General features: G+C 41.3%; 1 protein-coding gene and 1 long non-coding RNA gene across 3 annotated transcripts; one reads left to right on the top strand and one right to left on the bottom strand.

The window, feature by feature from the left end:
* The first annotated feature begins 1,350 nt into the window (after positions 1-1,350).
* On the top strand, positions 1,351-23,063 carry BCL7A (BAF chromatin remodeling complex subunit BCL7A). Of its 2 annotated transcripts, XM_075769626.1 has the most exons (7): positions 1,351-1,644; positions 5,929-6,037; positions 9,646-9,727; positions 13,169-13,265; positions 15,224-15,391; positions 18,332-18,453; positions 19,443-23,063. In XM_075769626.1, the coding sequence occupies exons 2-7, from the start codon at positions 6,003-6,005 to the stop codon at positions 19,512-19,514; spliced, it is 576 nt and encodes a 191-aa protein (XP_075625741.1). In that variant the 5' UTR covers positions 1,351-1,644; positions 5,929-6,002; the 3' UTR covers positions 19,515-23,063. The 2 variants fall into 2 exon arrangements, with proteins under 2 accessions (XP_075625741.1, XP_075625740.1); XM_075769625.1 differs by lacking the exon at positions 5,929-6,037.
* On the bottom strand, positions 18,858-26,423 carry LOC142604258 (uncharacterized). The gene is made up of 3 exons (XR_012838136.1): positions 26,114-26,423; positions 25,555-25,755; positions 18,858-19,076 (listed from the first exon to the last, which is right to left on the bottom strand). It is a non-coding gene; the product is annotated as an uncharacterized LOC142604258 (long non-coding RNA).
* Between the last annotated feature and the right edge of the window lie 27 nt (positions 26,424-26,450).

Raw genomic sequence — 26,450 nt, 5'->3', positions numbered from 1 at the left:
CTTTTTCTTCCTGAAAGTAGTAGTTCCAATTAGTAGTGTAATACCAATGGGACAGCATCTTACCGTGTTTGTATAAACAGTGTAATGAGGCTGATATAAGTTGCTGTAGAAAGATCAGTGAAGTGCTGTTGAACGTGCTTCCTTCTTTACATCATCCTCAGCATCAATTTGAATAATAATGTAGGCTCTTAAGAAGCATTCCTTTCAACGGCAATGTTTTTTAAACAGAGATCGCTGTTATGTACTCTGAAAGTATCTGTGATTGTACAATTACTACAAACAGCGAGGTGTGCACTAGGTGCAAGTTAATGAACAAGTCCAGCAGCACCACGACCAAAAGTACAAGTGTGGATGTGTACACGCGGGGATGCGACACGGGAAATTTTCTGCAGGGCACCACTTTGCACGTAACGCTTTCTGCCCACTTACTGCTATGTTCGTGTGCTTCCGTCAATCTGTGTCCGAGCAAATCTTCCGCTACTTAAAATCAGCCCGACTCCATGGAAATTACTGGAATTATTTTAGGCAGCTGAGAAACCTGATAACCACTGCAATTAAAAAAATAAATTAAACCCCTGCATGTTACAGATTTATTAAGTATTCTGTTCAACTAGGCAGACGTTTTGCTCAACAGGAAGCATTGCCGATCGACGATTGCGATACTGTCACAGCGACTTGCACAAGGGTTGGACGGGGTTGTCACTCGTGAGCCGGCTGCCCGGGAGCGGGGCTCTGCTCCGGCATCTCCGCACCGAGCTGAGGGCGAGCGGGTCGGACCCCTGTCACTGGCGGAGCCCCCCCGGGGCTGCTCCGCGCCACGCAACGCCGCGGGGCCGGGGACCGCGCTCCCTGCCCGCGGGCTCACACAGCCCCGGCAGTGCCGGAGGGGCAAGAGGGAGACGCGGGGCCGGCTGCCGCCTCCAAACTCTTCCCCCGCACGGACACCCTTCAGCGGGAGGCCCCGCCGGCCTCCCCCAGACAGCTCCCACGGCGGCTCCTCCGCAGGCCCCCGCCGGTTTGTCCCCGCGGTTCCACGGTGGCTGAGGGGGCGCGGCGGCCCCTCAGCGCCGGGGACAGCCTCGGAGCCAGGCGCCTAGCGCCCCCCCCCCCGCCCCTCCCCGGCCTCTTCCTCCCCCGGCTCGCCCCTCTTCCTCCCCCGGCTCTACCCCCTCGACGCCGACAGAGGCACCGAGGCGCCCGGGCTGACCTCGGCGCCCACCGTCCCCCTCACAGCGCCCGTCCCGCGCGCCAGCCCCTCCTCCCCTCCCTCTTCCCCCACCCCCCCCACCCCCGCCGGCCCCGCGCGCGCGGGCTGCCGGCGGCGGCGCGGGGCGCGTGCGCAGTGCGCGGGCCCCGGCGGGCGGGCGGAGCCGAGCAGCGCCGATCCCAGCCGCGCCGCGCCGAGCGGAGGGAGCATTGTGCGGGCGGGCGGACCGAGCGAGCGACCGACCGACCGACCGACGGACGGACGCCGCGAGCAGCGCCGAGCGCCGCATTCCCCGCTGAGGCCGCCGCCGCCGCCCCCCTCCCTTCCCCCCCCTCCCCCAGCAGCATGTCGGGTCGGTCGGTGCGGGCCGAGACCCGGAGCCGGGCGAAGGATGATATCAAACGGGTGATGGCGGCCATCGAGAAAGTGCGCAAATGGTGAGCGGGCCGCGCCGCGTCGGGACCCCGCTCCCGTTCCCCCTCAGCCCCCGCCGCCCACCGCGCCGTCCCCTCACGGGGCCGGAGCTCGCCGGGCGGCCGCGGGGGGCGGGGAGCCGGCGGCACCCAGAAGCCATTTCGCTCCTGCGAGTCACATGAAGGCGGCGGCGGCGGCGGCGGCGGCGTGTGAGGGCGAGAGGCGGCTCCATTGTGCGGCCGAGCCCCCTCCCCGCCGACCCCCGCCGCTCCCCGCCGACCCCGGCCCGCCGCACCGCACCGCGGATCCCGGGTCGGGCCGGGCGGCGACGGGGGCGGGCGGGTGGCGGGTCGGGCCGGGCTCCTCCCGCCGCCCTCCCCTACAAAGGGCCCCGAGGAGCGGGCCTGGGGGAGCTCCGCCGCCGGGTCTGTGCGGAACTAGAGCTCAAAGAAGTATTTTTTTTTTAAAAAAAAAGAATCATTAAAATATCCCTGTAAATCACCCGAGAGTTTAATTTTTATTATTCCTTATTTATTTAACCTTTCAACTTGCCGAGGTTTGCACGTAAGCGCAGACAACCCGAGCGGGATCGTCTCCCACCAACGCTCCGGCGGTTGTAAATCCCGAGCGGAGCAGGAGAGAGCGCGTAATTGCCGCTGGAATTTGTTTTAAATTATATAATTGAAGGTTGTACCCCTAGTGAAATAATTCCCTTTTGTTAGGCCTTAAACGTGTTTTGGCATTTTCCCGCTTTTGTCTTTTTTTTTTTTTTTTTTTCCCCTCTGCTTTTGTTAGGAAAAATCCACATGAGGTGTTTAAACAATACAGTAAAACAGGCACTGTAATGTTCCGCACAGTCGGTCCGGGGTTTTTGGATGGGATAAAGAGCAGTGCCAGTGTGACTCGAGAGGGAATCTCTTTCTTCCAGCAAGTTGACTGTTCACTAGTCTTTGTGCATGTATCTTAAAATACTTTCTTTAAACATTTGAAATCCACGGGGAAATCCCTTGGGTTAATATTAATCTGCATAAATCAGCTGTTTTGAACACGGTAAAATAAGGGGACGCTTTTATTGCAACCCAGAGCTAACGCTTTGCTTTCATTAAAAGTGAAATACAGAGTTAAACGTGCGTTATTTGGGTGGAAAGGATCGTTGCCTTTTAAACGGCCTTGAGCAGATGAATGGGTCCGTTGGCTTGAGCCGGACAAAGAATCGGGACGTGTGTCCAATAACGCAGGGCACGAGATGGGGATTTCAAAGAATCCAGCCATTGTGCAGGGAGCCGGAGCAGCCCGAGCACCGCAGTTCGGTTGGTTTCAGGAACTCTCTTCTACTCGGGTGGTGTTTTGAAGTGCTGTTTGCTGACTGGTGGGCCAGCTTTGAAGGGCCAGAACAATGTAGAGCGATGTGACAGGACTTTTGTTCAACCAGGAGCGTTGTTGGATGTGTGGGACTATTTTCTCTGTAGCTATTTCATTCATGAGCTCAGCATAGTTCCTTTGAGTCCCAGTTTGCAGATTTCAGAGAGGAGTAGAGGCAGAAGCTTGGCCATTCAACAAAATATTTTTTTTGTTGGCAAGGGCTCTCTGCCATCATGTCAGTTGCTATGGCTTCCTCTATAAACCAGAAATCTTACGGTATAAATAGATTTTTTTTTGGTACGTTTTAACCCTCATGAGACACAACTTGCTCTAAAGAGTTCCTGTACAGAATCGTGCAATGATTCTTTTGATTGTTGTCAGAAGTATTCCTATGGCTTTTTGTGTGTGCATCTCACAAGTATTTACATGAACAATTTTTCTTATTTTTAAAGGAATCATAATTTGAAGGTGAATCTCATGATTCACCCCCCCCCCCCCAACTGCAGTTAAGTACAGTGGGAAATTAGCAAGAGAGATTCTGTGTTTTGTGGTTTCAATGTTTTGAGAAGACTTGGCTTGTTAAATTGAACTTTACACACTAGCAATTCCTGGATCTTCAGAAGAGCCACATAGGCAGTTTCCAAGTGTGCAGTTTCATTTGCATAATAGGAGCAATTTGTTGCCATCCACAGCTCTTCTGTGGAAATGCAGCCACTGAAGATTAAAATACCTCGCATCCAATGTTTCACAGAACAGAGTTTTCTGAGACTTGTACGCTCAAAGCGATGCCGAAGATGAGTAGAGAGGCAAACTGAACTGTAAACTCTTCGGAGCGGACAGTGGCTCCGGCGCGTGCTGCCCAAAGCTTTATCGGTCTGTGAAGGTGTGCGGCAGCCTTGCTGTGTAATATTACTGAATGCCCGTACTGCCACGTCTATGAACGTGCCTATTGGAAAGCAGTTTCCATCAGCGCAGACTTTGTTCCTTAGAAAATACGTGTTCTTTCTTAGACAGTGAGCCCTTTGATGCAGGTACCCTATCTTTATGTGTATTTGTAGAGCCTAGCGCTTCTGGTGTTACTAGAACTTAGTAGTAAACAGTGAAGTTGTTACGTTTTTATCTCAAGATTAACGTAACCATATCTCCTTTGTTTAAACCACTCTCATGAATGAGGATCTATTTTAGAAAACACATAGCACGTGTCTTACAGAATACACGGTTGTGTTGTGTTTCTGTGGCAGAAATGTAGAACTACTCTCTTAGCCATGGAAATTTAACGTTTTTTTAAACGGTACTTCTGATTTTTCTTTCAGTCTGTTTTAATAAACATCCACTGGGATAAATTTATCTCAATGAATTGTGAAAGGTACAGGATTGGTTTTTGTCTTTAAAGATCGTTGGGTATGTGTAGATTCTAAATGGGCTCTCAAGAAGAGAGGCAAAAACTAGTGTGCACTCAACCAGCATTAGAAAAATAATAGAAACACTCTTGTTTTGTAAAAGTCTGATTTATTAAATGAAAGAAAATGTAGACATTTAGTAAAAGAGAAGTAATGGGCAGGAGGCAAGCATAAGTGGTAGGAGGTCTGGGGAGGCAGTGAATGTATTGTATGGGTACATAGCACTGTTGAGCTTCTGGACAATGGTGCAAACATTTAAGGATGGAGGTACGGTGGGGCTGATGGGGATAGGGATATGGAGAATGCACCAGGAGCGAGGAAATCTCGTTGTGTTGCCTTCTCTTTGAATTGCAGTATCTTTGCAGAAGTCCTTTGACCTTTTCCTGACCCATCAGAGCCCTAATCTAGAGATAGCGATTTCGCCTTATGAAGGAAGAGGTGAACCTGGACAACTGGTGAAAGTACTTACGGAAAGTGCTAAGTATTTATTCGGGCAGGGAATTGGTTGTAGAGCCAGACATGACTTGGGATGTAGCTTAAAACAAAGCACGTTCTGTAAAAGTTGAGGAGCAAAGTCACCACGGGCAGTGAGATCGTTACCCGGTACCGTTGATTGGGATTGCTAGCTGTGGTTGCTTAGAGTAGAATTTCTAGGCCATGCTGCTGTAGCTCTTCTGTTCACTGTCTCCATTCAGACTTGCTAAAATATTTTTGTGTGGTATGTAATGCTCTGAGATTGAGCTTCTGCAGGTTTTGCCGCTCGTGCTTCCTTCTTAAAATAGGCTTTCACTCTGAAAAGTAGTTATGGCATAGAACTTCTTAACGTGGTGTCTTCGGAAAAAGACTGTTTGCTATTACCGATTGCCACCCTAGTTTAGTCTTGCTACATGGGCCGTGCTTGGTTTCCTGCTAAGATTGTAGTTCGTGTGGTGGCAGTTGAAGTAAAAATACCCAGTGTGTGTGGAGGAACTGTACTGCAGTACTGTAGTGGCCCAAACATGCCGTTACCATGCTTGAATTATGTTTGTGTTTTTTTTCTGGCTCGCGGTTATTTCTTTTTGAGCCAGGATATGCTCTTTGACTTCAGTGGAAGTTGGATGTATGTAAAAGGTAGAGTTTTGTCATGCATAAGCCATGTTTCTCTTTACTGTAAAAAAAAAAAAAAAAAAAAAGGTGTTTGTTGCAATGTGGAACTTGGCAGAACTTGCTTAAAAACATGCTGGCCTGTGTAAGTGAGAGGGGACTCTCGTAATGTGCCATATTTAAATAAGCTCAGAGAGAAGGTACCCTTAACCGTGAGTCTTTGTCCGTTCACGCTACATGGTATTTTACTGTATTTGCAGTGGTCAAGAAACACCATGTCTCTTTGGGGCTACTTCACGTTAGTCACTAGAGAAACATCTACATCGCAATAGGTGTGCTCTGAGAAGCAAGCCTACGTTAAAAAAAAACTTTTTTTTTTTGTGTGCATCTTACAGCACTTTTTATGTATAATAATGGCATTTTCTTTCCCATTCCCCTTTCTCCTTTTGCTTGATCCCACAGGGAGGTCATAATTCTGTGATTTTCACCAAACTCTGTTGCAATGCAAGTGAGTGTGATGTGATAAATTCAGCATTATGACGTCACTTCGTGATCATCAACAGAAGATGGGGTATGTGGGAGCAAATCCTTGTGTAAATACAGATCACTGATAAACGGTAGTCACGGTAAAAAGCCAAACAAGTGTGAAAGCCTTTTCTTGAATGATAATATATTGGCAGTAAGGCTTTCTGTTTCCGTGCCATCAAATGTTTCTAGTGCTCACTGCTGCTGCAGAAGCTGCCTTGACACTTTATGTATAAGTGTAATATACACTGTTGTGTTTGCTCACCAGTATATTACTTTATACACAGACTTTGATATTCATCTTTGGGGCTCTAGTGTTAATATACAAAATAAAGTATATTTAAGAGTCTTGGGCTATTTAGAATGGGGAATTGAGTATATAATTATGTAAGTTCTAGGATATTAGATGCCTCAGGCATAAGCACCAAAGAAGTGTTGATACTAATGCTTACCCTATATATCCTTGGTTATCCTTTAAATGCTGTGCAGATACAGTTCAGAATTTAAAAATGCTTTAACACAATTTCAGATAAATGTAAGGGTTTGTTTCTGTGTATTGATTAGTTTCCAAATTTACTTTTCAGTGTGGAAGATTAAAAGAAAAAAACATTATTGTATATATTTTAAGTTTTGCCATTTTCCATTGTTGTTACTTCTGAGTCCTTCATGGAGGAACACGAGAGATTTGAAACCAGAAACACTTTTTTGTTTGGTTGGTTGTTTTGGTTTTTTTAGTAAAGCTATGGAATTTGTCAGCTAGACATGGGCGAGTAAAGTTGATAATTGCCACAATTTTAGCCTGATTGACTCTGGGGTTGATGGTGTTCCATCAACCACCTTTTCCAATCCACCAGTCAATATAGAGATCAACCTGTATAGTATAACAGGGGACGGTGTAATAAAAAATATTGCCTGGTGGCTGCTTAACAAAGGTGGAATGGGGTTATGGGGGTGGAATTCTGGTCAGAGTCTCAGGATGAGTGAGTTCAACAGCAGATCCATTGTACAGACAGGAAAGCAGGTGGAGAAACTACATAAGGTTTCACAACAGAATGGGCACAAGAGTTCATTAATTCCTCATTCCTACTCCGGCATTTGGTCAACGAGAATATTTTGTAGTTTGTGTAGCATTTAGCAAACTTACTGTTATGGGCAGCATCAGTAAATTGTTAATTTTAACTAAATGAAAAGGAAAGTCCCTGATTAGCAGGGTGGGATATGGTGTCTTTGCACAAAAGATAAAAAGCGAGTGTTCAGAGTAGAACTGGTTTTGGGAATTTGAGGGGGTTTTTTTTGTTTGGTTAGTTTGGTTTTTGTTTGAAATTGAAAGGCAGTAAGTATTACAGATAATATTCTAAGCTTTACTTGCAATAAACATCTTAAATCCTGAAGTTATTTTACCCTGTTGATCTTAAATGTCTGAAAGTCATTACATTTCTTTGTTAAAAAATTTGTGTTTGTGCTGCCAATGATTTTACTAAGTTTTAGAGGAGCTTGTCGTCTTTATTCGTATTAATACTTTTATGGTCTTAAACCTTCAATACTGTAAATGCTTAGACATGTAAAATATTTGAATAATAGCAGTGTGATGTTGGGTTTTCTTTTTAGCCATAAGTGTTTGCAGGACTGGGATGTTGGTGTACTTCCATCACAAAATATCCTTATTCCCATTGTTGTCTGAATTACTGTGTATTGAATTCAGTAAAAAAAAATCCCTATAGCTGAGGGTTATCAAAATTTAAAGTGGTACTTAAGAAGCTCAAAAGAGTTAAAATGTCAGGGCTAACTTTAATACTAGAAGGAAAAAGTTACTAATATAGGTTTCCTCCTGTGTTCTACAGTCTGTCCAGTGAAGATGCTGTGTGAGGCTGCTTTGAGATGCTAACAGGTATCTTGAACTTTTGGTTTTCCAGTGCAGCATCTCTAAGTAATATTTTGCTGTAGGAAACGACTAAAATCTTGATTTTTTTAAAAGCATTTATTCACCTCTCCCCACACTCAAAACAAAACCCCAGTTGGTTTTATTTCCATAATTTCAGAGGTTTTCCTAAATAGAAATAAGTATAGTTTGTCCTGTATCCTTAAAAAAATAAAAAAATCATGATCATCTCTTCACAATTAAGTATGCTCTCATTATTGACATGCCCTCATCTCCACTGTCATTTTTATCACATCTAGCAGTAGAGCTCCAAATTAGCGTGAAATTGGGTTTTGACATACTTTAGCCATCTAGTGTACCCAAATGGATGTATCTAAACGCACTGAGGAAAAACTGTGCTACAGGAAGAGCAGTGGGAAAGAAATTAATCTGGAATAGTCATGTACTTTAATTAAAATATCCTTGTGGACAGATCCAAAACGTAGCAAACTGTCATATATAGGTTTGGTGGTTTTTTTTAAACAGGAAAGTGCCTCCTCTAAAGGAAAAACGAATAAGATTGGCTTTAGTAGCTAAAACAAATAGTTAGGAGGATGTTTGTGGCAGTTGTACAATGTGGCTGCTTTTGATTCTGGAAGCCCTTTCTAAAAATGGAGCTATCGCATATATATCTTTGGAGTCACATCCAGCTTCTCCCATCCTGCAAAGAACATTTTTTTATTTTTTTTAAAATCTATAACTGGATCCCAAATCTATTATTTAAATGTGTTTTTGAAAAAGAAAAATGCTTGAGATCTCATGCCAAATTAATTTCAGATGTTCCTGAATATTTAATGGAATTGGTCTTTGTTGTTAACTTTTAATCGATCCATTTGCAGAGCTATGTTACAAACCCAGGCACCAGCAGTGGTAATCTGTGACCTGAAAACTGATCACAGAAATGTGATGAAATTTCTCTGGCATTGTGGACCTTCCTTTAATATTCTGATGTAAAGAGCTCAAGGAATTCATCCCTTAACTAAGCGTTCAGCATCCTTTCCATCTCCGCACTCTGTGTCTGCATGACCCCTCATGTAGTGACGCCCTCTAGCCAGATTTCCGTCACAATTTGTCAATGTCATGACTTCGTGGCTGGCTGGCAGGGGTCTGCACAGAGTGCCGTAGGTTATGCTTTTCCCTCTCTGGTAGCCTTCTCCGCCTCTCCTGTCCAAGAAAGCTAGGCTCTCCAGAGTCTGAATTCTGCATCATGGCACATTTTGCTACCAATAAGGCTGTTGGTTCTAAGGCTAGAATTTCAGAGCTGTCTGACAGGAGTATTGAGTGAATGTTAAATTGCTAGCAGCAAATTTCTACCCAGAAATAAACCTCAGATGGTCAAAATGCATTTAGATTTCTAATACCATTAAACAGCTTCATGACAATCAAAACACACTGGTCTGTCTAAAACCTCTTCTGCTCTTTAGAAACTCAAGTGAAAATTGTAGGCATTAAAGCTGCATTTTCAATAGCCGTTCTTCTTAACTGTATCTTTAATCCAGATCTTATTACTGCTACTGCAGTTACCTAGTCAAGTAACAGCCCTGAGAAAACTGGAGGTTAGCAGTGCTCTAACAAGTTTTTGAAATGCAAAGAACAATTTGCACGATGCAGTACTAAAGACGATGTAATAGAGATCATCCTACTTAATAGCCTATTTAAACCCTTGACAACTTACAATAGTAGATCACTTTCTTTTGAATCTGAAGTTTAACTTCTCCTGCATTGTAATTTTATAGGGAGAAGAAGTGGGTGACAGTTGGTGACACATCCCTAAGGATTTACAAATGGGTACCAGTAACAGAGCCTAAAGTCGATGATGTAAGTATCCTGCAGATGTCTTGCTTTTTTCAAGATGTAGACGCTCATGTTTAGGGAAAGTCAAAAGAAATATGCTCTCTGTTCTTTGAGCCTTTAAGCTAAGACTGGTGTGGGTCTTGCAAGCGTTTGAATAGAAGAGCTCGAAGAAAAATGTTGATCTCTACAGAAAGTGATGTGGATGGTTCAGTGAGTGGCAGTCTTCCCAGAGTCAACTTGGATCAGTTCTCAGATAACTGTTAAACATTCAGCTTGAAACTGATTTTTTGAAAACTTTCTCCAGCATAATAATTGGGAGACAGGGAAGGGGGGAAACTTAAGACATCAGTTATGTTTCCCCTCTTTCTGCCTGATGCTTTAAGGGAGAGTAGCTGGTTTGGAACTGTGTGGCGAAGGGACTCAATCTGTGCATCACTGCTGTTTTGCTCAAAAATAGGTGCAAAACACTGAAGTAAGGGTAGGAAAATCCTGTGGAAATGAGATCACTTGTCTTGAGATGTCCAGCCCAAGCAATACAGCAGACATGCTTCTATTGTAATGTGTGTTTTCTCTTGATAAATGTTTGGTGTATGCATCATGTTTATGTTCTTCGTGTTTACCTTCTTTGTGTGCACTGTTCATTTGCCATGATACAATCATGTGGCATAAAAATAAGTGTAAAAATCAAAGTCGGTAGGGCTTACAAATTGTTTTTCAAAATGAACATTGCTCTCATTTTATAAATGGAGATATACAGAGAAAATTTATCCATGGTACCACAGTAAATTAATGATACAATAGAATATATATCCTAAGTGTGGTACTCCTTCCTTGGGCTGTCATGTGCTTTTACTAGGTTTGAAATAGGAGTTAAGACCTGTCTGGAAGAAGACTACTATGTTAATAAATGTGTAAAATGATGTTTATTTCAGACAAGACAGCGTCATGATCTTGTCTTATTCAAAGTCTAAATTAATTTTTGATTAGTGTTGTTTTAACTGAGTTTGTTTCTTTCTGTGCCTTTGGTTGTACCACAGATTTTGGTGACTTGAGTTGTGGTAAGCCTCTTGTATTCTTCCAATGCTTGAGCAGCATCTCTGTGAAGTAACCTCTTGTGAATTGGGAAACCGTTCCTGGTTTCTTTACAGAAACTGGTTTGTTCTTTCTAGTTGCCAAATGTTTGGTCTTAATTTTATTATTTGTAATACATAGGGGAAAGAACCTGTGCTATCTACGTGTGTGAGAGAGAGATATTTAGGCTATTTAGGCTTACTGTTTCTGAAAATTGTATTCCTGCAGTTAATCTATGCTTGCATGATGGAACTTTGGAATAGAATTTCTAGTGAGTTTCTGGATGAATTTTCAAGGTGACTGGTACCTGAAGTCAGATTCTCTGTTAAGAAGAATGAGTTTATATAATGGTCTGTGCGCAGAGTTTCATTGTATTTTTTGAGCCATCATCTTTAGGTTTAGGCTGCAGATTTGAGAACACTTGTTCAAGTGAGACACTTGTTCAAGACCAGTTGCTTCAGTGTCCTACAGTCACATTCTGTTCATTAGGAGTAGAAACTGCTGTGCAGCTGCAGTTGCTGCAGGCTTGATGTCGTAAGATTTCTGTCTTTGCTTTAGAACTTCTCACAATTGCACAGTTCTCACAAAAGTGCATGTATTTAAAAATAAATATCGGGCAGGGGTCATCTTGGCTATTTATTTTCTTGTGGACATCCTCCTGTATCTGATTTCATCCACCTGTGAAGGAGCAGACTGTATACTTGCTTTTTACTAGAATAGGAGAATGGGATTTTTTTTACTGCTTCATGTTTCAAATGGAAGTTGTCTTTGATTTTAGTGAACACAGATTAGATTGCTTCCCACTCTCACATGTTCCTAAGCCACTTTGACATTTCTTTGAACTAGAATTAGCTAGGCTCTTTCCTCCTCCTAATTTTGGAAGGCTGTTGTAGAACCTCACCACTTTGATGGTTAAACCTTTTTAAAAAAAGCTTTTCAGCTTAAATTGCTCGCAGTCATTTTTCAATATTTCTTTTGTGGCAGAAGTGTCCTTTTAACCTTTTTGAAAACAAACTAAAACCAAACCTGAGAGACATTATGCCCCCTCTGAACTTTCATTTTGCAAAGTTGAAGAAGTCCACGTGCTTTCACCTCCGTTTCACATATTAGGGAATAAAATCTGGCTTCTCTGAAGTAAAAATACAATTTAAAAATAAGCCTAACAATCTGTTTAAAATAGAGGGAAAAGTCCTTCCAGGTATCACTTGTTGAATTTCTTCTGCAGTCTTAGACGATACTCGATTGTGGTTTTAGCTCCTTCCCTCACTGGAGGACATTGTCTTATCCAAATGGATGGGTTGCCGAGCATTTTTCCTAGAGTCAGGCTTTTAATTGTCTTCTCAGCAGGCACGCAGGATCCTCCAAAAGCAGTGCAGCTGGCTCTTTCTCCTGTGAGACCGATTACGTCACCTCTTAATTGAAAATGCTGCATCCCTTAGCAGGCGCAGATTTTCCACGTGACGGATGCCACTGTCTCTTCCTTTGTTTTAATGCTTGCAGTCCATACTGTTGTTTGGTCACGAGCATGTTGTGACCTATTGTTCATACAGGACTGTCTTGCGTGTGCTCTTTGTTTTAGGCCAGTCTGCTTTTTTCTTAATCCATCTTTTAGTTTGAATGAAGAAACAGCGTTAGTTGTAGGGAAAGAGGAGGTCTCTGCAGTGTTGGTCATTGAGAAAGAGGTAAAAAGCTGTCTCTTTAGTGTTAAAATTCTAGATCTGTTATCATTCCTGTTGTGCATGCATGCATGTTGTCTAGGTGTACTCTACAAGCTTTCCGATATGAAAGGGAGAACGTACTGAGTTTTGTATTGGTGTGTTGCTATACATAAACCATACAGTGAGCAGAGTTACAAGCTCAGAAATAGGGTAGTTTCATGAATCTTAGCCCTGCCTCTGATCAGTGATGTTCTTCCCTTTTCCCAGCGTAGCAGAGCTGCTTTTGACCTTGGTTTTGTAGCTCTGTGGACTAAGTACAAAGTTAGGACCCAGCACCTCCCAAGTTCTCTGACTCAGTTTCTGCAAGCCATTTAATCATTGTGCCTCAGATGCCCTGTTTGTAAAATAAGGGGTATTATTGAGAGCTTTTGTACTTTTTAAAAAAAAATTGTGAAGTTGAAAAACATGTTTAAGTACTGTTACTAGAATTTCTGAATAAAAAATTATATATCCTAGTGTTTTGTGTCATGAAGAATACAATTAGAAAAACAGCCCTGCAGTTACTGGGACTAATGCATTATTGATAATGTCAGTTATAATTTCAAGTGAGAAATAAAGCCAATGTAATAAAGACAGATGCTTACAGGACTAACGAGTGGGAAAGGTTTTATATTGCAACATGAGTTTCTCTTCATGGTGGTAGTCTCATTTGTTTGTGGTACCTTTTGTTTTTCAGAAAAATAAGAATAAGAAAAAAGGCAAAGATGAAAAATGTGGCTCTGAAGTGACCACTCCAGAGAACAGCTCCTCTCCAGGGATGATGGACATGCATGGTGAGTGGGAGCAGGTCAGACCCAATTACCCTATTACGCTGCTATAAAAGTATAAGCTAACAGTGTGAAATTCTCTGTTGCTCAGATGTATGGACAGCATGGTTGAGTCAAAGTGAAAACAGCATCAGATACTCGTTTGGGATCTTGGTTTTCTCTTCTGTGGATATACTAACAGTTGTTTAAATGCCATTTTTATTTGGGTTGTGTGTGGGGAAAAAATTTTTTAGTGGAGCTAAATATGAAAATAAAAATAGAAATATCTACCATTCGTACTACTACACTCAGGTGAAGTAGTAACTCTGAGTTTGCTGCTTGAAGAACCAAAAGACCCCCAAAGCCTCAGTGGCACCTACCATAATTTGTGCAGGTTTTGTACTTTTTAACTCTATAGGTGAGTCAGGTCAAAAGAATTCTGCGAGAGCCAAGAAAGCGAGCTCTGGTTCTGGTGTCTTCCTCCTGCTTCAGCTTGATGAAATTAACTGCTTAAGAAAACATTGTTTTGCTTGCCAGTCAGGCACTGTTAGGTCAAATTTTATTTTTTGAAGTGTGAACTGTTGAGTGTTAACCTGGTGTTTATTATGGAGGAGCTTGCAGAGCTCTATTTCAATTTTTTACCTTCTAGGTGTTTGGATAACAATTACAATGGAGAATACAGCACTATTTGAGCTGATAAGAGGGGATCAGTTTTTAGTGGGTTGTAAATTTTTCATTTCAGTTTTATTTGCACTTGTATTGCCTTCTGGGTGGTTTTTGCAGTGTTCACAGCAAGTATGGTCTTGCAATTAAAGGACTAAGCAGGATTTTCACAGATCTGGATTAATTTTTCATCTGTTTCAAACTTCTTAGCTCTTGTCTTGGTCAGATCATTTAATTTTCTTAAGTCTTGTTTCTCCTATCCATGAGGTGAATATACAGCTTGCTTTTTTATCACATAGCACTTGGTGATTTTAAGCCATACTGTACAATTTCATGATAAACTTAATCTGATATGACTTCAGACTGCTCTGAAAAGAGATGATCCCATCACCAGCTATGTGTTTGTGAAGTCCTTTGGATGTAATGATTGTACAGATGCAGAGGGAGGCGGATCGACTTGGCATGCTAGTAATATAACTAACAATGTTTTGCTGGGTTAGTTTTCTTTAGGGAATAGGAGCTTCCCTCTTGGTTACCCATGGGTGTTAGACTGGCTTAAAGATTACAGGAAGATGCACCCGTCTGCTATCGATAAAGTATTAGCTGAGATACTTAAACCACTGTCACTGGTTTTCACAGGAAGAGGGTACAGGGAGAATATTTCCTGTTAACTACAAAGACATGATCTGTGCTGCAGAATGTTACTGGGATCCAAGTTGTTGGAGGCTAGAGAATATTCTGGACAATTATCACTTAGAAACTATTGATATTGGGACTGGATGTTACATTTTACCTTGATGGGGTTTTGTTGTGGCTTGTTTGGTGTGGGGTTTTTTTTGGGGAGGGTATTGACCCTTCAGGACACACTTCAAAACCTGTCTTCTCATCTGAATATTGTAGTGATGGGTATTTGTAAATCTGCAGTGTGAACACTTAATTAGGCCTGTGTTATATGAAGTATGAGACTGTCACTTCAGTTGATCTGTTTTACTCATCTTACAAAATTTTGGGTTCTTTGGAAGAGATCGGAGTAAAACACTCTTGGGTTTATTGTATAGTATTAGAACACCTTTGGGGATTTTTTTTGGTTTTAGTAACTGCCAGAAAACTCCTGTACTAGGGCATAGGCTGCAAAAGCAAAAATTGTGGTGGTGTGGAAAAAAGTTAGATGGAGTGTTAGTCTAAATGCTTGCACTTGATCCCCAACGAGCTAGACTTTATCGTGTTATCAGGGAATAATACAGGAAAAATACGGAAGAATTAAGGTGTGCTTTTTATCTTGTCAAATTAGGCTTTCTTGGTTTTAACTCTTTTGTTAACAGATGACAATAGCAACCAGAGTTCGATAGCTGATGCTTCTCCAATAAAACAAGAAAACAGTAGTAATTCAAGTCCGGCACCAGAACAGAACTTGGCAACACAAGCAGACGGCACTGAAGTAAAGTCTGATGAAACTCAGACAGAAGCAAAGGAGCAGCCGGGTTCAGAAGGTAAGCTGACAAGACCATCTTCAAAGCCAAACAAAAAACTGTTATGCTTTAGTGTATCATTTATTTGCTTCTCCATTTTAAGAACTGAATAATAACAGTTTGAAAGAAATGGTTTCTGAATTCTCAGCGCTTATGTGAAAATGGGCCATAATCTCTCTGGCCTACCAGTGATCCTGCCATACAGCCGGAAAGGTCAGATTGGCACTCAGGGTCTTTTCAAAGAGGAAACAAACAAAACACTTTTTGTTTATTGTTGTCATAATCTCAATCTTGAAAGAAGAAATAATTTAAAATCTTCTTTAAAATGGCTGCTACCATGTAATCACACAAATTCTGGAAAGTATTACTTTTATAGATCTGTGAATGTTCATTAGTGAAGGTTAAAGTAAAATAGAGGTGAGATACTTCGAAATTATTTTTTTAATTGTGTGAACTATAATGTAAGCTTTCTTTTTTGTTAACCCTGCTATTTATTCAAAAGTTAGCTCTGAATGCTGGCCAAATTTTCTAAAAGTGTTACAATATTGCACTGGAGTTGTGCACAGATTAAAAATACATGTGGGTTAAGAGATTGTTCTGAACCTCACTCTTTATGGGTAATTGAAACATGCTCTGTATTTATATTCTTGGGAAGATAACTTTCTTCATCCTATTATAACAGATAAAAGATGTCCTTAACACCATTCTAATGATTTGGTTGCAGAATTCTTCCCATAGCAAAGCAATTAAACTATGCCCTCCTGATTTAGTTCTTAGCTCAGTAGATCCACTAACCAATTTAAATTTAGAGCTTTTATCTTGGTAATACCAGAATGGTTAAGTATGTTAAATGTTGTCATTGTTAATTTGGGTTAAAAATCACCAAATTGAAATAAATCAGAACACCATATCCTTCAAAGAAGATCTCAACTAGTATATTTGGTCGTCGTGAACGGTAAGGATTTACTCTGAGGTCTAATATTGTCTGAACCTGCTTGTGTGAAGTTGTTACATAGCATACATGCTCCTCTGACTAAATTTAGGTTCGAGGAAAATCATACCAAGTTCTCTGGATTAGTTCCAGAGCCAGTTACTGTAAAATGAAAGGGAGAAGTAATGGCAAAAAATACCCATTATTAATGTGGGGTTTTTTTCATTGGTTATATGCCACATTTAAAATTGTATTAAATAATTATTTATCTACCAAGTGTTATGATCGATCATACTGCTGGAATTGTGACATTATTCAGCTGGATAGGGTTAGCGACCTCGTGTGTCTGTCTCACGTTACTGCACTGAAACCAGGGAGGTTCCTTAAAGCTAGGAGATGGTTTGGGCGGTCAGAAATGCCTAATGTGGGCTTCTCGAAGAAAACAGGTGCATTCAAAACATTTTGTTGTGCAACCAAGTCATCACAGGCATCGGGATAGCTTGGGGCTTGGTTGTGTAAAATATAGGTCCCCTTGCCCAAAGGTCAGCAGCAGTGTGAGTGGTAGTTGTTAGGAGGAACTGGAAGAGAACACAGCACCTCTGAGCCGTCCCTGGTGGAAGCGGCTCTAGGTGTGTGTTTTTGAGATGGGCACATCACAGGGTGCTCTGTAGCTCACATTGCAATGTATCCCGAGACATACACAACGGAAACTGAAATTCCTTCTGACCCTTGGGACTTGTTTTTTCATCAGTATGAACATGCTTTTCTGGTGAGACATGGAAAGGAAGACGATTCTGTTTGAGTTTGCTGAACGTAATCTTTGAGACCGCTCATCATAGGCATTGCTTTATCTTGAATTCAGTCAGAGAAACTTTCAGAAATGCTTGTGATGCTTTTTATACAGTACAGCACAAAAATACCCATTACTCACTGGTTATGTCATCTTCATTAATCAAAGTTGCCAAAAATTTTTTTTTGATCTTGCGTTTCTCTTAATCCAGAGTAAATTTATATGTTTCTTGGGTCGTGGCCCTGTGGAGAGATCACTTCATAAAACCAGACTGCATGCATGCTTCTGAGAATTCATTCAAAAGGATTTTTAAATGAATTGAAGGAAGGAATGGGTTCCAGTCCTCACACTGGTCTTGATGTTGATACTGAAAGAAATGTAATGACCTTTTACAGTGAAAGGCATTTGGGTTTGGGTGGTTTATTCTTTGTTGCTGCTATTGAGTCTCTGCTTCTGGATATACTGTGTTCAACTTCAGGGATCTTTAACCTGTAAAGGCATTTTAATTGTCCCTATCCCCCTCTGAGTCAATGAATGCTTTAACCCTGAGTCCTCTGTAAGTTTTGCTTAGAGAGAGAGAGAGAGAAGGGTTTAAAAACAAACAAAATTAATAACCCATGAAAATGGTAAGCAGGTAAGAGCTATAATAAGCTGGAAGACTTTTCCATAAGTATGCACCAGAACTAAAATTTCTGCAACCTTAATGGTTAAGCTGGCTAGCTTGCTGAATTTCTGAATTTTATCTTAAAAGTAGTATCAAGCAAAAAAGTGGATTTTAAATATAGGGCTGAATTTTACTTCAGATAACTTTATTCTCTCTCTTTAGCTACACAGTTTTAGATCCATTAGCTACTACCATTCAGCCGTTTTTATAGCTGCCTTTTACTTCTGGTTTGAAGCAAGTTCCCTTGCGGTCAGCCCCTTTGCAGTTTACTTTGCAACTTGTTTGCCAATAGCATTGACATCGGTCTGTGTTAGAGGATGTGCAGGAGCTTAGCTCCCTCTAGGGACTGATTCCAGAAATTGTATATGGCAGCATGAAGGCAAAGGTCTTCTCCAGTGGTTTTGGTCCTGGAGTTTGAGCTTAATTCATTATTTTCATACCGTTATGTGTGTTATCATTAATGGTTACACGTGGGTGAAATTTATGTGTTTGGGATGTTGCTGATGAGAAGACATCTGAAAAGTTCCTGCTGAATGCTTTCATTTGTTTGTTTAAAATTATTTCTTGAAATTTCAGATACCTCTGATGAACAGAATTCACAGTCTTCAATGGAAAATTCCATGAATAGTTCAGAGAAAGCAGAAATTCAGTCCTCTGGAGAAAATGATATAATTACAGAGGCATCTAAAAACTCTCAGGTAACTTTAAGCGCAAATGCCCAATTACTTGGAATTTGGAAAAGAGTATTTTTTACCAAAAAGCAAATGTAAGGAGGCCAGTTGTGCATTTAGACTCATTTCCAAAGGTGATGACAGTAAAGCAGGTGTAGAGTATTAAATGTACATGCATCTGGTTTTGTGGTTAATTTAATCGGCTTCTTGCATTTCACATAATTTGAACAGTAAGACTAGATTGGTCTGATTTACTTTTCAGTTTCCTAAACCAGTCTGGGTTAGTTTTGTAAGGGAATATTAAAATTTCATGTTAATAAATTGCTTGGACCTAAGCTACTGGACAGGCCCTTTGGAGGACCATTCAGAAGTAAAATACCTTCTATAAAAGTAAATGCATATAGCAGTTAGGAAAGTTAATTTTTGTAGATGCAGTGGACAAGATATTTGGATGTTTACTCACTGGTATGGTGAAAATCCTGGGTGGGTGGGAGAAAGAAATTATCCCTGCAGTTGTCCCCTTCACACCGAGATCCTCAGGCAGAGCACTGCTCAGTCCGTCGGTTTTCCTTGTGGGTGGTTGGCTTGTTTCGGTGCACACCTTGCGCTTTCCAAACCTGGCGTGTTCTGTCCTGTAGAGATGGCTTTGGCTACAGCAAGAGAAAATCTGTGTGCGCTTGGTACAGGTTGTGCTCAAGTGTGGAGCTGAGGGAAGTCCGAGTATAACCATGCATCAAGGCTGTTGCTCAGAATATTCGCTGTGGTTTTTAGCCCAGAACTAGAATTTTGCCCTTTTTAGATGACAACAAGTGTAAAGATGTTGAGGTAAGACATAAGTAGAGGAGTGATTTCAGGAAGCAAATGCACTTGATCACGTCATTCTCCTATCCAGAGATGCTTTGTATTTTACAAATGACGCACCAGGGAATTTTGTTCGTGCTTCTTGTTTGATGTTTATGGTGCCTGAAATTCAGTGCAATGATAACGTGGTTGTTTTTCTTTTCCCCCTCATTAAGGACTCTGAAGGAGTGCCACCTTCTAAAAAGATGAAAGTAGAGGCTTCCCAACAAAATGTTGAAGAGATTTAGACTATAGATTTTTCTGGTCAGTTTTTATGTAAGGTACATCAGTGGGCTTAATTATAGAACAACCTTACTTAAGCATCTTCTCTTGGATGAGGACAGAACTCCTAACTTTTCAAGTTACCAAGCAAAAATCCAAGAAAGCCTAACAAAGGTTTAACTTCTCAGACACTGAAAACTTTTTCCTGTGAAACAAACATTGAGAACTTTTAAGTTACTGTCTCTGAAATGGTTGGAGTAAACAACTCAGGAGGGGTCTACGCACTGTTTCTAAAGTCAAAATTACAATTATGTTGCTGCTGTATTTTTTTTTTTTTCATTTCTCTATTTAACATTGTAAGATATTTAAGGATGGTACAGGTCAGGTATTAGCTTTCATGTGAAGTTCATTGTTCTGGCGTGATGTCTGCTTTTGTTTTGTGCCTTGTGTTCTGAAAACAGTGCTAACTTTTAAAAGTTGTTTTGCAACTGTCTCCTTTGCAAAGTGGCCTATGTTTGTATAATGCCATGTAGTAAGGCTTTTTCTTTTTTTTTTCTTTTTCTTTTCTGTTTGGGGTTTTTGTTTTGTTTTTAATTTTTAAATCCCTGGTGCTTAAATTTTTAACAAATACAAATCAGGAAGCCATTTTCACTCTTGGAGTCCAAGGAGAAAAAGGAGCTTGATACTTTATTTTAGCAGCTATAGTGGAGATCTTTTATTGAATGCATGGCATTCGCAACTGTAAATTTGGTCTTCTAAATACTTAACTTCATCAGAAGTTAACATGATCTGTTTACCATTTATAGTGTCCAGATCTGAATATATACTATAACACAGCAGTTAAAATACTTGCGTATTAGGTCCAGATCTCTGTACTGGGTACAACTTGCTTTCCAGAAAAGTTCCACTATGTACATAAATAGGATCAAAGGGATTGATGCACAGTGAATTTATTTTCAATTGGTCTTTTTTGATATCATGTTTTCACTGAACTGGATTTCATTGTACTGTTTCTTTATAAGATGTTTACTTCTACGTTCCAGGTTAATACTGTATTTGGGATTTCTCTTTTGTTTTTTCTTTTCAGCAAGTCTTGTAAATAAGCCTTGTTGTTTCCATAGTCTCTACATCATTGTTAGAAATGTTCCTTCTTTTCCAATTATGTTGACGTGTGCTTATGCTAAACTTGATTGAAAGGCATGAAGTATGTGCAACTCCCTTCAAATTCGTGGCATGTCGAAGTGCAGAACCATCTGTGTCAGGTCATAAGGGCCTGATCTTCGTACTTCCAGGGTGAGCTCCCAGTTACAAATACCTGGTGTCAGTGGGAACTGCGGGTTTCTCACTTCACCGTACACACACACACACGTATCTACGTACATATGTATTGCTGGAGCGGGCCCTTAGTCTGTCTTCACTTTGTGTGGGAGATGGAACTTGTAATTTAAAATATGATCTCACAGCTATGAAAATGGTTGCATATAGTTTGTAAGCTAAGAACTGTAAATACTTTTTTAAATGAAAAAGAAATTGCTTCCAGTTGATACATTTTCATAATTAGCTCTTCATTAAGCTTATTTATTTCTGAATTCTCCAATAGTGAAAATGGCTTGCACTAGACTACTGCATTGTGTTTGCAATTACCACTTTATTATGAAAAACAACGGGGAAGGGGGGGAGGGATAAAGGGGGGAAGGAGTGGGGAGCCAATACTGACCTTCCATAAGATGTTTGTAGGATTGAACTCCAAATAACACATGACACTCAGTTTCGGAACTTTTCCTTTATGTTGAAATAAAACTTTTTGGATTCTAACTGAATAAAATTTGATTGCAAATCATTCATGATAACAGTGTGCTCCCTAATAAGTTTTTGGGATTTCTGGTCTGATCATGAAGTCCATTAACATTCTGAAAATAAGGAAATGAGGAGCCAAAAACTATGTTTGCACAATATATGCAATGAAACGGTAGAATTCTCTCTTGAATTGTGTGTATGCCTAAAATGTGGATAACTGGTCAATGACGATTGATTTGTATGTATATTACATTCAGATTTAAGTGATATTTTGTGAGAAGTTCTATTGATATATTAAATGGGCAAATCTAGAAAGATTCAAACTTAAAAATATTTTTGATTTACTAACTTTTTGTTGGTTTTAATGCTAAAACAAAACAAATCAGATGCCACCTCTTGACAAGTAGTCATGTTTACTAATCCCTATCTTCAGGTGCATCGCAGCAAGTTTTTAATTTTAATTTTGTAGACATTTCCAAGGGAGTAAATAGACTTTTTGTTTAGAAACTAATTCCTGTACTTTAGGAAGAAATAAAATATATAAATAGCACTAAAAATACCTCAAATTTTTCATTAGATAGAAGCATTTATTGGCATTATTGACATCAACAGGTTTAATTATAAACTTCCTTTTCTCTCCTGTGGCTTCTGCTCAGAACTGTTCATTGTTCTGCGGCTTACAAGACAAGGCATCATAACCATATTCCTAGAAGCTTTATTTCTAAAATACTAATGCTTTATTTACAGCTTAGAATACATTCAGAACCTTTTTTTTTAACCAGAGATTCTAGTGACAACAGACAACCGAACAAGCAGATAGATTTGGGTTCCTTAGACCCGTTACTGTCAGTCTCCAGGGGAAGAGACTTTGACATTATCTGGTGTGAAGAAATCCAAAATAGTGTATAAGACTGTTATTAGTCTTTTTTTGAAGTGCCTGATAACATTTATGGGCCAACGGATGTGATTAAACACATTTTAATGCCAGAAAGTACAGATGGGACCAAACCAGAACATGGAATTCAAATCGACCTGAGGTTTGAAATCAGATCTAAATCCAGCTTTTTTTGGCTTGGACCTATCTCTACCAGAAACTTGTTTTATGAACTCACTGTAAAAGGGTTTATTGAAAGCATTGAGACGTGGAGCAGAAGGAGAGATGTAATTTTCTTCAAGATGACTGAAAGTTCTCATACAGCTAATGTTTTAGAAATAGTGCAAATATCAAGAAGTGCTTCCTTGCTACAATGCTGAATGTTGGAGCTTCAGTTACAAATAGATACAAAAAAAAAGGAAAAAAAAAAAAGAAAAAAGAAAAAAAAAGAAACTAGAAGCAAGCAAGTAAATTAGCTGAGTTTGTGGAACATGTGGGAAGGCCTTCCGAATAAGCGATTTACTCAGCCAAACATTTTATAGCAGAACTATTCCTTGGAATTTTTATGCTTGGGAAAGTAGTTGTTAAACATTCCAAAAAGTGCTGGCACTTACAAAACAACAAAAAATAATCAACAAGGCAGTATAAAATATTTGGGTTTGGGTGGCTATCTTCATACATAAACATTGTCATGTTTTGGAATGTTCTTTATATCTAAGGGCCTGTTAGAAGGTGTAAAGAATTTTGTTTTCCTCAATACCTAATCGTTTTCCATCTTATGATTTGTGTGTGTGTGTGTTGTACAGCAGTATAATTTTTCACTTATTTATTCCATCGGTAGTTATGGTTTGTACAATGTACAATGGTTTCATTTCAAAAATAAAATAAAAAATCACAACATGAATGCTGTGTGAATAATTTTTATCAAGAAACTTACTCTCAGTTTTTTTTTTTAAATTTACAATAAATTTCTGTTTTTTATAAATGGTATTTTTTAATGTGCATTCTATGGTGTGGTCTCATTTGGAAATGTGTAAAAATGAGTGGACCAAAGGTGTCTTAATATTCTTGCAGGACACTGAGTGGGGCAGGAACAGTTTGTTATTGTAACAACAACAAACAAACAGAGATGGCCAATGTAATCGCAGCAACCTGCAGATTAATTTGGTAATTTAAGGTGCTTGCTATTGACCTGGTACTCTGCTAATGCGTTGTGGGAACTTAAATTGGAGGGAGGAGGGCACAGTGTGGAAACACACTTCAGTTTGGAAACACGCTCGAGTCCAATGCTAGCAAGGGTGTAAAACTCCTTGAGAGTTTTGGAAAGATTCTTTACATTCAAGATGGATATAAAGTGTCCACCTTATTTTTAGCGTCCTATGTGCTCTGTCCCAAAGTAGCCTGCAGTTTCACAGACAGCTGGACTGGTCTGCTGGCTCACCGCTACCAGGAGGGCAAGCCACAGCCAGCTTGCCTGCTCCCAGCTTGGTTTCGTTGCCTCCCTCGCATTTACTGGGGTGCTCATAACGTCCTCTTAGCAACCACTGAAATTCACTAACCTGGGAAGAATACTCATTTTAGTTCGGGTTTTTTTTCTTCTCTGGATTAATGAATTAAATCAGCAGACTTCTATAAAGGAATTATATAGAGGATGGAACTGGAGAGAGAGAAAATGAGGTAGAAATGAGGATGTAATTCAAGACGGGTCCCAGAAGGAAAGGCCTCTGAACAGGTAAGGCTTGTGCCAGCACAGGGAGGAGGAGTGAGCAAGCGCCCAGCCTAGCAGCAGGGACGGAGCTGGAGGTTGGCCCTGTGGTTTGCCTGGGAGCGGGATGGGCAGAGGAGCCAGCGGAGTGGTAATGGGATGGCTGGGCTCCCAGTGCCTCATCAGCCCCACAGGCTGAGGCTGTGAGTAAGAGTCCTTCAGCTCCTGCACCTCATCAAAATGGGAATGCTTATCTTCCTGTCTGTAGATTTAGGAGGATAATCTCTTACCGCTAAGTGGTATGGAGTACGCTGTGGGTATATTTTTAAACAGCTCGAATGTGTCTCTGTTCTGTGTGTATTACAGTTGAATGCTAAGTCGGTAAATTGCTGTCTCCTGTGCTAAAAGCCTGCGCTGTTGAAGGAACATCACCAGAAGGTGGTGGCCTACATTTCACCTTGCACTGCAGATTGATTGCTAAAAAGAAACAGTAAGAGAAAGCATGCTCAAAAGATGCTGCTGTGGCCCCTTAGTGTTTGCCTCCTGGAATTCCTTCCTGTGAAGGAGGAGAGGATAGCCGGGAGTCTTGACCTGTTGCCGATCACCTAAATGCTATCTTAAGAAGGCAAGCCAAGAGGTTTGTCTCCAAAATAACTGGATTTATTTTAAGGGATGCCTCTTTCCTTGCATCTGCAGTATTTGCACTGAGAATGACTAGAGGAGAAAACCCTGAACTGCATCAAATGTTAGTCATAGTGTAAGATTGTTACCCCTCTTTTAAACGATGGTTTGGTATACTGCTAACTCTTCTTAGAAAATTGCATTGCTACCTAGTAACTTTATTTTTAGCAAGTTACCCCTCTCTTCATACAGGAAGAAGCAAGTTTGGCGTGCTTATAATTTTGTGAGGTAAATGTATAGGCTGTTGTCATGGAAGTACTGTGTACAGTGCTGTTATTGATGTGCGGTTGTGATTTTTTTAGTTCACGTTTAGTTCTTAACAAACTACACGTCAGACTTAAAATAGATATTGTAAAACTCTGAATGTTGTTTTGAAATGTTTCTAACAGCCCTCATGTGATGTGACCGTGCCTTACTGCTCCTTTCGTGCGTGGGGAAGTATTTGACCTCCCACTCCTCCCCTAAACACAGTAATCTGTCTTGATTTCCTGCTCTCTACTGGAGAATATTAGATCACTGCAAGGACATAATTGTGATATTGCAGGAATGCCTCTTCCTTCTGTGCCCAAGACTTGCTATCTCTCTTGAGTTTCCCTTGATCTTATTTCTGGTTTTACAAAGCAGAAAAAGTAGCATGTGGCAATTTAATGTTTGGGGTTGTTTTTTCCCTCCTGAGGATGACACTAGTGGAGCCTGTTTTTTTTTTTTTTTTTCTTTTGAGGTCTTAGAACTGAGGGAATATAAGCCATTTAATATAAATGCTTTGGAGTACGCCACCTAGAATATAATTGCTCTCCTGGTGATGGAGTTTTGTTCTACAGGGCAACCTAGAGATCTTTTCTCTTGCCTTTGTATATATCATGTATGTATATGAGTTTTTGTGCTGTAAGCTGCTGTTCTCTCCCCAGACATACATCTGCTGGCCCTACTGCTGTGCTTTCATGTTGACCTCCAGGATCCAATGCTTCCTTTATGCTTTTGAGAAGGATGAAATCCAATCTTTACTTACCCTGGAACAACTGTGCTTACTTTAGGCACACCACGGAGCAGGTACGTGGGTTAGGTGTGGGCCACCGGGCTGGCAGTGGAACCTCTGCGTCCCAAGCTTTCCTCTGCGATTGCAGGCTGATCCCTCCAGCCGTGTTTGCAGCCTGCCTGCTGCAGGCCTCCAGCTACTTCTGTAGCTGCCCTGGCTTCTTGCAGACTGCTTCTGGAAAATAATAAGCTATTTACTATATTAAAGATAGTTTAAATCCATGAAATATTTGTAGCATCTTCTCATGTTCATAAGAGTCCCTTAAGTTTAGGAATGTTTTCTAAGCCCCTTGACCTTGTCTTGCTGGGTGGAAGTGCTATGCTGGGTCTTTAAACCAGCGGCCCCTGGGAGGCGTGGGGACAGTCCTTGGGACAGGACAGCAGTGGTGAGACACCGGGGCCTTGTGGCAGCGATGCCTTCCCCTTTCTTGGTGACGCTGGTGGTGATGTGAGGTGGCCAGCTGCCCCGCGGGGCTGTTTCATGATCTGCAGTAGTGTAAAGGGAAGGGTAAAGCATGGTAGGAGTCACTTACACGGTGGGTGTGCGGGAGGAGGCTAGCTGGTCCTGCTTTTGCTTCTGAAGGAGCTCTCCTCTGGTAACTAAAAGGCAGCGGGGTGAGGGAAAGCAGCCTCCAGGGCGATGGCAGGCTGTGGCTTTTCCAGTGGCCTTCGGGGTGGGTGATGGCGGCCCGGGGCTCTCCCTGAGGGGGGATATTGCGGGAAAGCGGCCTCGGGGGCGGCAATGGCGGGCTGGGCCCTGTGCTGAGGAAAGGGGCGGGCGGCCGGGGTTCGCTGCTGCTGAGGGAGGCCGCCCGCGCGGCCGAGGCGGGGGCGGGGAGGGCGCAGGCCGCAGGGGCGGGACCGACGGCG

The sequence above is a fragment of the Balearica regulorum genome, chromosome 17, assembly GCF_011004875.1.
Source record: "Balearica regulorum gibbericeps isolate bBalReg1 chromosome 17, bBalReg1.pri, whole genome shotgun sequence".
NCBI classification, from domain to species: Eukaryota; Metazoa; Chordata; class Aves; order Gruiformes; family Gruidae; genus Balearica; species Balearica regulorum.
The sequence above is the reverse complement of the archived record's forward strand: the minus strand, read 5'-3'. Positions and strand labels throughout refer to the sequence as shown.

Excerpts from the sequence above, each read along its gene's own strand:
- BCL7A (XM_075769625.1), top strand. The coding sequence starts at position 1,553 with ATGTCGGGTCGGTCGGTGCGGGCCGAGACCCGGAGCCGGGCGAAGGAT. Across the intron at positions 13,266-15,223 it reads AGGGATGATGGACATGCATG|ATGACAATAGCAACCAGAGT; the intron begins GTGAGTGGGAGC and ends TTTTGTTAACAG. Across the intron at positions 18,454-19,442 it reads AGGCATCTAAAAACTCTCAG|GACTCTGAAGGAGTGCCACC; the intron begins GTAACTTTAAGC and ends CCCCTCATTAAG.